The sequence below is a fragment of the Coregonus clupeaformis genome, chromosome 1, assembly GCF_020615455.1.
Source record: "Coregonus clupeaformis isolate EN_2021a chromosome 1, ASM2061545v1, whole genome shotgun sequence".
NCBI classification, from domain to species: domain Eukaryota; kingdom Metazoa; phylum Chordata; class Actinopteri; order Salmoniformes; family Salmonidae; genus Coregonus; species Coregonus clupeaformis.
Window position 1 is genome coordinate 22705710 of NC_059192.1, and position 14342 is coordinate 22720051.

At 44.7% G+C, this 14342-nt stretch overlaps 1 protein-coding gene across 1 annotated transcript in view; it reads right to left on the reverse strand.

Annotated features, from left to right (window-relative positions):
- Positions 1-2031: 2031 nt before the first annotated feature.
- LOC121582184 (proto-oncogene Wnt-3-like) overlaps positions 2032-14342 on the reverse strand; it is a 42292-nt gene continuing 29981 nt past the window's right edge. Inside the window, exons 2-4 of the mRNA XM_041897821.2 lie at positions 10762-11003; positions 6608-6873; positions 2032-3631 (exon numbers count right to left, since the gene is read on the reverse strand). Coding sequence (XP_041753755.1) covers positions 3152-3631; positions 6608-6873; positions 10762-11003 — 988 coding nt within the window. The 3' untranslated portion in view covers positions 2032-3151. The remainder of the gene's footprint in view (positions 3632-6607; positions 6874-10761; positions 11004-14342) is intronic.

The following is a 14342-nucleotide window of genomic DNA, read 5'->3' on the forward strand; positions in this document are numbered from 1 at the left end:
CGCAAATGGGTCTTCCAAATGGACAATGGCCCCAAGCATACTTCCAAAGTTGTGGCAAAATGGCTTAAGGACAACAAAGTCAAGGTATTGGAGTGGCCATCACAAAGCCCTGACCTCAATACTATAGAACTTTTGTGGGCAGAACTGAAAAAGCATGTGCAGGCAAGGAGGCCTACAAACTTGACTCTTCTGTCAGGAGGAATGGGCCAAAATTCACCCAACTTATTGTGGGAAGCTTGTGGAAGGCTACCTGAAACGTTTGACCCAAGTTAAACAATTTAAAGGCAATGCTACCAAATACTAATTGAGTGTATGTAAACTTCTGACCCACTGGGAATGTGATGAAATAAATAAAAGCTGAAATAAAGTGGTGATCCTAACTGACTTAAGAAAGGGAATTTTTACTAGGATTAAATGTCAGGAATTGTGAAAAACTGAGTTTACATGTATTTGGCTAAAATGTATATTGACCAGATCTATACGTTATTTGCAGTGACCAGTGCGCTTTTTGTCCAATATCTATTTGTAATGAAGTCTTGGATGCTGTAAGAAATGTTTTATGGCATGTTGTAATTGTATTAATGAAAATGTCATACAGTATTCTTCTGAATATGTGTATAAATATGTGTGTTATTGATTGACGCTGCAGATGCAGTGGTAATTTACTTGTCATTCACCTATTATCATGGGGAAATTAGCTTGACCGAAACAAATTAGACATTTCACAGATGTGTTTTAGAGCAGATTGAGACATTCTGATTTATAGTATAGAAAGGATTGTACGATTTAGTAAGGATGGATAACTGTCTATCACAGTTGGGAACACCATCACAGCTTTCCATTTAAGAAATTGGTTCAGTAGTGTTATGTACAATGCCCATATACATGATTTGGTAAGGAAACGTAGAGGAATCGATGCTCACAAACTGCAATGATTAGAAAAGTACCTCTGTCTAAGAAGCAAAAACATGAGCCAGTCATTTGTTCTTCAAATATATAATCTTAGTTCAGTCATACAGATATATACATTGTATAATAAATTATATTTATAAAAACATAACATTTTCAGATTATAAAATAAAAAAGGAATTATTAACTTTAAAACCTTTGTACAAAACTTTGGATGTAGCGGTGAGGAAAGGAAGGAACTGAACACAGAAAGGGCCCGTATAGGGAGAGCTTTTTAGAGGGTGACGCAGATACTAAACTATGTCACAAAGAGAGGAGTACACTACCTGGGTATGTTGTATTTTTGTTGTTAAATATAATGAATAGGAAGCACGTAGGACTGTCAGAACATGTTGTGTGGAAACCTCTCACAGGTTGTTCCACCGTTGTGAAGCCAACCAGCCAGCCAGCCAACCCTTACACCCGTCACTGGAAGCAGCACAAATTCACCTTCACTCACATCGGCTGTGTCCCAAAACGCTAAGTAACCCTCCTACCCTCGTCTCCTTAATTTGCTTCCCACAGATACTTCAAATCTCTGAACAGGTTTCCACCATATTGTTTCTATTGTCATGACATTTCACATCAGTGGCAATCCAGGGAAGGTGATGAGGAAAGAGGCCTATTGAATCCTATTAGGATACTTTCTGCTCTCTCCCCTCTGGTCTCCACTTGTCATCACATTTCACTGGTGAGAGAAGGGTTTAGCTTAGACAAGGATTTCACAGTACTATGAGGAACATAATGAAATGGATTGTCAGTGTGTTGGATAGATGGTCATCTCATTGTCGTTGTATGACTGCTATGAGTAGAATCATTCATTAGCATTAGGCCTATTGCAAGTTCAAAATAAACTGGTGATGGATGAATCCAATGAAGTCTCTTATACCTGAACTCTACCTGTTTGTTGTGAATGTTTTGTTCTATATGACATTTAAGCAATAATGCCCGACACAACGCTGAGTGCCTGGACACAGCCCTTAGCCGTGGTATATTGGCCATATATCACAAACCCCAGAGGTGCCTTATTGCTATTATAAACTGCAGTAAAAATAAATGTTTTGTCATACCCGTGGTATACGGTCTGACATACCATGGCTTTCAGCCAATCAGCATTCAGGGCTCGAACCACCCAGTTTATAATTCATTATAACTTCCTCATATACTGTAAAACTACTGTTTCATACTCAAGGGGGATTACAGCAAAATGTCTCTGGTCTGAATGAGATTAACAATCTCATTTGTATTACTATATGTAACGAAACTGGTTAAGACAAGAAGAATGCATTTGCTCTCATAAATAGCAATAGCCAACATTTTACCACCTCTAGACAGTTCTTGTTCAGCGGAATAGTGCATACTTGCAGAAATGTTCGTTAGTGGAAACGAGTGCGTTTGTTTCCTGCACATGTCCCCTCCTGTATACCACCTCCAGTCCTGGCCCATTGCTAATATTTCAGAAATGTGGGGCTATAAAATCAGGCTCTAGCATATCTTCCAGGCATCCCAGCTAGGTGACCGCTGTAGTTCAGTATCAGTACAGTGTGCAGAGGTGGGGAAAGAGGAGATTTCATCAGCTCAGTAGTTTAGTTTAGGAGGGCAGGGTCCAGTAACAGCCGCTCAGTGGGTTCAGTAGTTAAAGTAGTAGGTTCCTGGGCTGTCGCTGTGTGTTTAGTACTGTTTGGACCGATGAGTGACGTTGGGGAGTTGGTTTAGTTCTCAATAGTCGACCAGCCAGGTGATTGACTGGTGGAATCAGGTGTTAATTAAAAAGATGTCCATTCGATAGCAACGGTCTGGAAAGTCATCGGTTACTGCAGTAATCTCACATGTTAGGTACCACAGCCGTGTGTGGGGGTAATAAATAAAGAAGGGTTCATGGCCCAATGGTGCAGCAATGGGAACAGGTCAAACTGACAGCTTGTTCCAATGGAAATGGGCCCTCCCATATGTCCATTAGTGGAACTCTCTACTCAAATGGAGGAGGAGGATGCAGGGCTTGGAAGAAGGATATTGGGGATTTTTATTACAAGGGTGCAGAAGAATAGAGTTCCAGTACAAAGTGCCATTCCTCATTGGTGCCTGTGTGTCTGTCTGTCTGTATATATGCAAGGACTGCAGTGTGTGTGTTTGTGTTTGTATGTCTGCGATGGGCGATGTGGTCCATCATTCTGTCCGTCTGTCCGAGCGAGCACACAGGCTCTCACTTGCACGTGTGCACATCGTAGACGCGCACGCACTCCTGGCAGCTGACGTAGCAGCACCAGTGGAAGATACAGTGGCACTTCTCCTTTCGCTTCTCAGTCCGGGTGTTGTGGCCCCTGCCGCAGCAGAGCAGGTCGCAGCCCTCGATGCCGTGCGAGGACACGTTGCAGGCGCGGTCGCGGGTGCCGAATGAGCCCGTCTCCTGGTTGGGCTCGCAGAAGTTGGGTGAGCCCTCGTAGTAGACCATGTCACGCTCCGTGGGGTGTTTGAAGAAGGCATACTTGGCGCGCAGCGTCTCCACCCAGCCGCGCGACTCGCGGTGCTTCTCCACCACCATCTCCGAGGCGCTGTCATACTTGTCCTTCAGGTAGTCGCCCAGCATGCGGAAGTCGGGCTGTGCCCACCAGCACGTTTTCACCTCACAGCTGCCAGACAGGCCATGACATTTACAGCGCAGGTGCATGTGGTCCAGGATGGTCTGAGAGAAAAAGAGGAAGAGGGAACAGCTCAGAAACTGATAGAATAATCCTGTTTTCTTTCAGCACAGTGTAAATGTGATTTCAATTGGTAGCTTGTCAATATTAATTCTAATTTTGTCTGATGTTGATTTTTTTAGTCTGGGTGTCAGTTTGTTTAGTCTAGGGGCATGTGTGTTTTGTCTATTGCCTGCATTGTTTAGTCTACTACCGGACAGTCCGTTTGATGAACTGTTCTTACCAATAACCTGGCTAGTGACTACCGACTTGTAGGTTGAGAACAACATGCTACTTGGCTGAGTCTTCAGGTGTGGTTCAGGCAGCTGTGAAACAGAGGCAGGCCTTTGCAGTGTACAGCAGCTAATTCCCTCAGAAGTCACTGCGCTCACCTGAGCAATGCCACCGGCTCTCTTCGCCTTTGTTTAGATTTGTTTAGCTTGAATTCTCTGGCTATATTTAGCTGCAGAATTCCCCCAGCTGCGGCGGAAGGCAGGTGTTTGTGGCACCTTTGGGCGAGAGGGGAGTGGGGGCGGTGAGGGGTTCTTAATTCTGACATCATGTCCTGGGCTTGTCAGCCCTGGGGGTAAACAATGGAGCGTGAGAGGGCCAGGTGGGGCGACTGGGATCAGGGTGATAGAGAGAGGGATAGAGGGAGAGAGAGAGGGGTTCTGACAGGGCTACCTGCCGTTTTGCGGCTCCTGTGGTCTCCCTGCTCCTGTCTAGTCAGATCAAAAGGCTGCCTTGTTGCCGTGTGGTCTCTCCAATTGCCCCTCAGCGTGCTGGTGAGGAGTAGCTCGCCAGATATTTCACTGAGCAATGACAGCAGCGAGTGATGGTTTAAGTCCGGGGTGATTCCCTTCTCAACTAACTCAGGTTATTTGTCTGTCAGGGAATTTCGGATGGGACGTGAGGCATGAAAGGCAGGGGCGACTTTTTTACATCAGATAATTACCCAGTGATTCAAGATGAAGTACTACTTTTCAGGCGGAAACTCACAGAAATGTGCACTGAATTTAAGTCAAATACCGAAATCCTTCCTGTCACAGAATTAGTAATCTGGTACTGTAACGTTTACTGTGGATAATTCCATCCTATTGCCAAACAAGTACAGTGAGGGAAAAAAGTATTTGATCCCCTGCTGATTTTGTACGATTGCCCACTGACAAAGAAATTATCAGTCTATAATTTTAATGGTAGGTTTATTTGAACAGTGAGAGAGCATAACAACAAAAAAATCCAGAAAAACGCATTGTCAAAAATGTTATAAATTGATTTGCATTTTAATGAGGGAAATAAGTATTTGACCCCCTCTCAATCAGAAAGATTTCTGGCTCCAAGGTGTATTTTATACAGGTAACGAGCTGAGATTAGGAGCACACTCTTAAAGGGAGTGCTCCTAATCTCAGCTTGTTACCTGTATAAAAGACACCTGTCCACAGAAGCAATCAATCAATCACATTCCAAACACTCCACCATGGTCAAGACCAAAGAGCTCTCCAAGGATGTCAGGGACAAGATTGTAGACCTACACAAGGCTGGAATGGGCTACAAGACCATCGCCAAGCAGCTTGGTGAGAAGGTGACAACAGTTGTTGCAATTACTCGCAAATGGAAGAAACACAAAATAACTGTCAATCTCCCTCGGCCTGGGGCTCCATGCAAGATCTCACCTCATGGAGTTGCAATGATCATGAGAACGGTGAGGAATCAGCCCAGAACTACACGGGAGGATCTTGTCAATGATCTCAAGACAGCTGGGACCATAGTCACCAAGAAAACAATTGGTAACACACTACGCCGTGAAGGACTGAAATCCTGCAGCGCCCGCAAGGTCCCCCTGCTCAAGAAAGCACATATACAGGGACGTCTGAAGTTTGCCAATGAACATCTGAATGATTCAGAGAACTGGGTGAAAGTGTTGTGGTCAGATGAGACCAAAATCGAGTTCTTTGGCATCAACTCAACTCGCCGTGTTTGGAGGAGGAGGAATGCTGCCTATGACCCCAAGAACACCATCCCCACCGTCAAACATGGAGGTGGAAACATTATGCTTTGGGGGTGTTTTTCTGCTAAGGGGACAGGACAACTTCACCGCATCAAAGGGACGATGGACGGGGCCATGTACTGTCAAATCTTGGGTGAGAACCTCCTTCCCTCAGCCAGGGCATTGAAAATGGGTAGTGGATGGGTATTCCAGCATGACAATGACCCAAAACAAATGGCCAAGGCAACAAAAGAGTGGCTCAAGAAGAAGCACATTAAGGTCCTGGAGTGGCCTAGCCAGTCTCCAGACCTTAATCCCATAGAAAATCTGTGGAGGGAGCTGAAGGTTCGAGTTGCCAAACGTCAGCCTCGAAACCTTAATGACTTGAAGATCTGCAAAGAGGAGTGGAACAAAATCCCTCCTGAGATGTGTGCAAACCTGGTGGCCAACTACAAGAAACGTCTGACCTCTGTGATTGCCAACAAGGGTTTTGCCACCAAGTACTAAGTCTTGTTTTGCAGAGGGGTCAAATACTTATTTCCCTCATTAAAATGCAAATTAATTTATAACATTTTTGACATGCGTTTTTCTGGATTTTTGTTGTTGTTATTCTGTCTCTCACTGTTCAAATAATCCTACCATTAAAATTATAGACTGATCATGTCTTTGTCAGTGGGCAAACGTACAAAATCAGCAGGGGATCAAATACTTTTTTCCCTCACTGTAGATCTTTGTTCATTGTCTTTTTACTACTGTGCTTTTTACCTTTCTTCGGCTCCGAGGCTGGGTGTGTCCAGTATCATTATGTAGTGAAGTGTACTAAAGTTTATACACTGCATCCTGCTTGGCTGTGTAGTCAACAGTGTTACATATGTGTATTTACATTACATGCATGGCTTTGTGTTACCAACTGTTGTATAATTAACTGTATAGTATGTATAGCCAATATATCCATTCTAGTTGTACAGTAAATCCTCAGTGTAGGCATATTTACCGTGCGTCCTGCTTCGTTGTTGTGTCGGTTCATAGCAGAGCGTGCGTCGGGACGGTTCTCTCTGGCATCGGCAAACTCTCTGGACACCAGCACCCCAAACTCAGCATCCTCGCTGCAGCCGCCCCACTTCCAGCCCTCCCCTGGTGGACCCTTGTGGTGGGAGTCACAGCCACACATGGTGGACGTGCCCTCAGCACAGGACCGCGTCACAGCAAACGCCACACCCGCAGAGGCGATGGCGTGGACGAACGCCGACTCTCTGGTCGCTAGAGAGAAGAAGGAAAGAGTAAATTCAATCAATGAATCTTTAGTACCATCTTCTTAACCAAACAGTTTCTGTAATCTTCATTGCTGCCAACTTCCATACATCAGGGGTAATGAAAATGACACCCTTGGGCACAAAAATATTAACACAGCTTTTCACCTTCAAGCAGGTATTCATACATCATAGCAATAAATACTTGGTTGACACACAATGTACTGCAAGAATGTTTTTTCAGAGAAAAGTCCTTGAGAGGATTTAAAACATTGGGCTCTGATCAGTGTAGAAAACACCGGGTGAAATTCTCTTCACTCTCATCAACTCAACATCTTCTCAATATTGATCATTCACTACCATAGAGCTAGGCGAAATGGACAAAAATCCATATTGCGATGAATTGACAAATTTTTTGGGTAACGATAAATCAGTGATCAATAATTTTTTGGGGAAGTGGCATGTTCTACAGATTTTGGAAAGCGTCGTAGAGATGGCTTCATGTCCCCTAGCTGTGGCATCACCATATTGTGGCTGGTGTCAGTATGGCCTAATGCTCAGTGTGATCTCAGTGACCTTCTGTCATCCCTGAGGTGTGCTGTTTTGCATTGGAAAGTGTTTCAGGAATGTCGTCCCCCCCGTCTGCTCCTCCTCCCCCTGTCAGAACCCACAGGGCCTCTGGGTAGAAACTGAGCAGTGCGTCTGCTCTGCTCCGCTGCGTGTTTGTGCTGAGAGATGGAGTTACGCCTCCTTTGAATGCAACAACTTATTATGTAACCAGACACCATTGTTTCACAATCGCAGCACACTTATTGTGGGCTGAAGGCTTACCCATTTCTCTGCTGCACCACCTCACACTGCACACACACAGGCAGGGACACACACACGGAGGGTATGGGGAGGCCCCACTCTGCAATAGATCCACTGTTAAAGTATCTAGGGAGGCCTAGCCCCTCTAAAACGGACTGCAGTTAGTAGTGTTCTCTACTAAACACCTGCAGGGAAGTTAGTTATTCTACAGTGTAAGTCGATCTACAAGTCTTTGTAGTGTTCATTTGCATTAAACAGAGAGAAACATACTTGAAAAAGTTGTAGTTTGGGTTGCTAGGGGACATTTAAAGTTAATTAGCGCTCAACCTTTCATGATGATATCCTGTTGATGTTGTTTTTTGCATTTATAATACACAGCCTTTGTTTGAGTGAAACCTTTATGTGAATGGCTGAATAGAGTCATAATTCATAATAGGGTGAGCGGTCATATGGCTGATGGGAAATCCTGGGAAGTGGAAATGTAATACAGTCACTAGACTACCACTAAACATCACCCCTGTTATCTACATGACAACATGTCTCACACAATATCCAATCAGATAATACATCTTGTAAATATATGGTCACCAAACCATGATTAAAGAAATTGTCTCAAAAATGTTTTCCAGTGTGCTTCATTCTAGGTAAACCGCTATAAAGCATCATTTTTGTGCTAAAACCTGGATCGCACACACCTCTGGTAGGGAGGCGAGCGGGAGTCCCAGCTAGCCCTGGCAAGCCCTGCTGGGCTCTCCACAACGGGGGCCTGTGAGCTGTGGGCCCCTGGAACTCTGGCTGTCAGCCAAGGCTGCGCTGCTCCTGCTACCTACTGGGCCCATCAATCCGCCTTTGTTTCCCTTGTGTCACACTAGATTACCCACACAAAGGGCCCAGCGACTCGCGCCCCTGCAGCCCCGCTCTATGGAGGACTAAAAGTGCCACAATTAAATAAATAAATACACCATTAAATAATTACTTAAATGTGTCATTAATTAATTAAAATTAGAATTAAATACATAAATGTGTTATTAAATGTGTCATTAATTAATTCAAATACCGATTCATTTTATGTAAAATACATATATAATAATTTCACTATTTACATTTACATTTCATGGTCCTGCGTTGGAGTGCTTCCTGAATTACTTAAAACTGTCAAACTGACCCATCAAAAAGTTGGTAGGCGGAACCTAACGCCTGATTGGTTACCCTCTGCATCAAGCCAAGACAAATCAATTCCGGATAATGTCAGCAGGTCCTGCTTCTACATCCTCTGCTAAGTTTAAAATGTCTCTAACCAACTCCCTGGAAAGTTCACGGAGATCCTCCATTGTCTCTATCCAGGTTGGCCTACTCTACTTCAGACCAAAGCAATGGATCAGACTAGATTCGCGTTAGCCCCGCCCACTGACTTTGATGGGTCAGTTTGACAGTTTTAAGTAATTCATGAATCACTGCAATGCAGGATCATGAAATGTAAATGTAAATAGTGAAATAATTATATATGTATTTTACATAAAATGAATCGGTATTTGAATTAATTAATGATACATTTAATTACACATTTATGTATTTAATTCTAATTTTAATTAATTAATGACACATTTAAGTAATTATTTAATGGTGTATTTATTTATTTAATTGTGGCACTTTTAGTCCTCCATACCGCTCTGCCCAGAGTTGGCAATCCCTAACCCCCCTCCAACACCCTCTCTCCGCCACCACCCTGAAACCCCATCCTCCATTACCACCACCGCCACTATGCACCCTCAACCCCCCATTTTCCGCCTGTAGCCACCACCACCCCCATAAACACCATAGTGGGTAAGGTGGTGGTGGACTGGTATAGCCACCCTGGTCTGGGACCTCCTCCCTCGCCAACCCCATGCCGTCACTCCCGACTCAGGCTGCCCCCCTCCTTCGCCAGCACCCCCTGCCTTCCTTCCACCTCACCCCAACATGCCTGGGTTAGGTTGGGAGATTCCCTTTCAGCCTGTTTTCATGACAGAGTCAAAAGGGCGTGTGAATGGGGCGTCCGTGGGATCCGGGCTGTGTGAGGCGCGCACTGGTCTTCAGGCACAGTAGGGGTTGAGCTGAGCCCCCCAGACCCTTTCTATTGCATGTAATCTCATTTGGCCTCCCCGCTCCCTTTTTTTATTTATTTTTAGGAGACCGAGGGAGGTTCACACTGCCCCATTCCTCCCCAGATCCCTTCCCCTCTGACACACAGACTAATTAATATCCAATCAGCAGCCTCACTCCGCAACACAAAGACCCATCTTTATCATTAGGGATTTAAATGCCTACTCCGAGCACCCCGTGTTCTGTTTCTTAGTGCGTTCTGTGTTTTTGTATCAGATTGTTTAAAGCACCCAGTCAGTTTTAAGACCGTTGATGATTAGTATTCAGTGTAAAAAGCCTGGTAGATGATCTCCAATGTATTAACTGTAACAACTGTGTATCAACTGTAATTGTGTGAGCTAATCTTGAGAGATTTACAACACTAACTAACCTTCTTTCATGTCTGACAACATCAACAAGGTTGGGAAGCCCAGAAGAAGACACACAGACTCAAAAGACAAATGTGATGTTGAAGGTAGAGAGATGGATGGACATTGAATAATCTGTCAGTGCTGGTACCGGCGCTCATTTCTCACTGCAGTAAGGAAAGGTGTATATCATTTGTCAGTAGGAGCACAGGGAACAGGCAGTGCTCAGCAGCAGAGCAACCGGTTATTCTATCCTGATGTCAGTTTACCTCACATTTGTTTACACACCTTGTTTCCCATTTTCTCACTGATATGTCCTTTAATGTTTTTATCACTGCTATGAGAAAAAGTAGTTTCCTCATAGAACCTGCAATCCCCTGCTGAAGTCAGATAATCTCACATTTGACTAAGGAGTCGAATTTCATGGTTGTTGTACAGCAATTCGTTTTTTGTATGTTTTATATGATACTTGGCTGTAATTCATATATCCCAAAGATATATCAGTTACATCCCTCATACGAATACCTCATTGGCAGTATAGAGGAAGGAGTATATTTGTATTCTTTAAACAAACAGTCCTGTTACAGTAAGAGGCCTACCTTTGTCCAGCACAGGCCCGAAGATGGCCAGGTTGTCCTTGATGGTGGTGCAGTTCCAGCGGCGCCCCCTAAACTGGTGCTGGCACTCTTGGATGCCCAGCTTCACGCCCTCGGCCACACTGGGCATGATCTCGATGTAGTTGCGACAGAAGCGCAGCTGCTTGGGCACCAGGCCAGGGATAGAGCCACACAGGATGGGTTGGGAGCCCAGAGACGAGTACTGCTGCCCCAAGGCTAGGGACCTGCAACACAGGGAGAGGGAGGGAGGGAGGAAGGGAGTGTATCATGTACCAGCCCATCCAGACCTACAGTATATTACTGCCTAGCACCTACCCTACACAGTCTCTCAGGAGAAGCCATCTATAGGATCTGCTGCCATTGAGTATAGAGGACACTCCCTCAACTCACTGCCTCGATGGCAGGGAGGGTTATATATGCCAGGGCAGCCCTCCACAGTGGCATATTGTTCAAAGAAAGAAAGAGGATTGCCTCTCGATATACAAAATGCAACTTTTTGTCCCATTGGTTCTAATGTATTCTGTGCTCAGACTTGGTTTTGCAGTAGGTAGGGTTGATTATTGTTTTTCTGTGGTGGTTGGGTTGACTTGGTGAGTGTTTTATTGACTTCATGAGTGCTTAATGCAGTTGCAGTTGCAGATACAGAAGCTAATAGCCCCTCTTCAGGAAAGGGATATTACCTTTTAGTATTGACAAAGTGCTCCCTCTTGTTAGCCCCCACAGATCCTGATGACCCGAAAGATAACACACGCTAACCTGTCTGTTAGTTTCTCCTCTGGATAAGACAAACACAAACAACACACATGCTCAATTCTCTGTTATTAGCCTAATTTGTGGCTTTCCTATTGATGATATGTGATGTGTGTGTGTGTGTGTGTGTGTATGCAGTTCAGTGGGTACCATGTGTTGTATCGGACATATGTGAAGGTGGTAAATGACCTTTTAATGGCGTCAGACCGAGGCTCTGCATCTGTCCTCGTGCTACTAGACCTTAGTGCTGCCTTTGACACCATCGATCACCACATTCTTTTGGAGAGACTGGAAACCCAAATTGGTCTACACGGACAAGTTCTGGCCTGGTTTAGATCTTACCTGTCGGAAAGATATCAGTTTGTCTCTGTGAATGGTCTGTCCTCCGACAAATCAACTGTACATTTCGGTGTTCCTCAAGGTTCCGTTTTAGGACCACTATTGTTTTCACTATATATTTTACCTCTTGGGGATGTTATTCGAAAACATAATGTTAACTTTCACTGCTATGCGGATGACACACAGCTGTACATTTCAATGAAACATGGTGAAGCCTCAAAATTGCCCTCGCTAGAAGCCTGTGTTTCAGACATAAGGAAGTGGATGGCTGAAAACTTTCTACTTTTAAACTCGGACAAAACAGAGATGCTTGTTCTAGGTCCCAAGAAACAAAGAGATCTTCTGTTAAATCTGACAATTCATCTTGATGGTTGTAAAGTCGTCTCAAATAAAACTGTGAAGGACCTCGGCGTTACTCTTGACCCTGATCTCTCTTTTGACGAACATATCAAGACTGTTTCAAGGACAGCTTTTTTCCATCTACGTAACATTGCAAAAATCAGAAATTTTCTGTCCAAAAATGATGCAGAAAAATTAATCCATGCATTTGTTACTTCTAGGTTAGACTACTGCAATGCTCTACTTTCCGGCTACCCGGATAAAGCACTAAATAAACTTCAGTTAGTGCTAAATACGGCTGCTAGAATCCTGACTAGAACCAAGAAATTTGATCATATTACTCCAGTGCTAGCTTCCCTACACTGGCTTCCTGTTAAGGCAAGGGCTGATTTCAAGGTTTTACTGTTAACCTATAAAGCGTTACATGGGCTTGCTCCTACCTATCTTTCCGAGTTGGTCCTGCCGTACATACCAATACGTACGCTACGGTCACAAGACGCAGGCCTCCTAATTGTCCCTAGAATTTCTAAGCAAACAGCGGGAGGCAGGGCTTTCTCCTATAGATCTCCATTTTTATGGAACAGTCTGCCTACCCATGTGAGAGACGCAGACTCGGTCTCAACCTTTAAGTCTTTACTGAAGACTTATCTCTTCAGTAGGTCATATGATTGAGTGTAGTCTGGCCCAGGAGTGTGAAGGTGAACGGAAAGGCTCTGGAGCAACGAACAGCCCTTGCTGTCTCTGCCAGGCCGGTTCCCCTCTCTCCACTGGGGTTCTCTGCCTCTAACCCTGTTACAGGGGCTGAGTCACTGGCTTGCTGGTGCTCTTTCATGCCGTCCCTAGGAGGGGTGCGTCACTTGAGTGGGTTGAGTTACTGACGTGATCTTCCTGTCTGGGTTGGCGCCCCCCTTGGTTTGTGCTGTGGTGGAGACCTCTGTGGGCTATACTCGGCCTTGTCTCAGGATTGTAAGTTGGTGGTTGAGGATATCCCTCTAGTGGTGCGGGGGCTGTGCTTTGGCAGAGTGGGTGGGGTTATATCCTTCCTGTTTGGCCCTGTCCGGGGTTTCTTCGGATGGGGCCACAGTGTCTCCGGACCGCTCCTGTCTCAGCCTCCAGTATTTATGCTGCAGTAGTTTATGTGTCGGGGGGCTGGGGTTAGTTGGTTATACCTGGAGTACTTCTCCTGTCTTATCCAGTGTCCTGTGTGAATTTAAGTATGCTCTCTCTAATTCTCTCGTTCTCTCTTTCTCTCTGAGAACCTGAGCCCTAGGACCATACGTCAGGACTACCGGGCATGCTGACACCTTGCTGTCCCCAGTCCGCCTGGCCTTGCTGCTATTCCAGTTTCAACTGTTCTGCCTGCGGTTATGGAACCCCTACCTGTCCCAGACCTGCTGTTTTCAACTCTTAATGATCGGCTATGAAAAGCCAACTGAGATTTATTCCTGATTATTATTTGACCATGCTTGTCACTTATGAACATTTTTGAACATCTTGGCATGGTTCTGTTATAATCTCCACCCGGCACAGCCAGAAGAGGACTGGCCACCCCTCATAGCCTGGTTCCTCTCTAGGTTTCTTCCTAGGTTTTGGCCTTTCTAGGGAGTTTTTCCTAGCCACCGTGCTTCTACACCTGCATTACTAGCTGTTTGGGGTTTTAGGCTGGGTTTCTGTACAGCACTTCGAGATATTAGCTGATGTACGAAGGGCTATATAAAATAAAATTGATTGATATGGTATTCCTGAAACTCCCTGTGCCTCACCAGTGGGCTGGCATAGATGTGCTTAAACATGGATTAATCACAACAATGAGACAGCCCAGATCAGCCAGGGATGCCAGAAACCATTATAGTTTCATCGAGGTAATTACAGTTTTTTTGGATTGCTTACACACTAAAATTAAAAGTAGTACACTATTAGCAAAACCTTACACTCAAGAAGCAAAACATCAGCCCATATTTGCACAACTATAAGCACATTGTCAACCTTACACTTGTTGCAAAACTCTACACACAGTGATTTGCAAAACACTAAACACACTTAACATACATTACACACAAAAATCTATCATGAAGTCACGTCCTTGCAATACCAAAGCACTGACTGTCAAATTACCACACCGTCCAACCAATTGG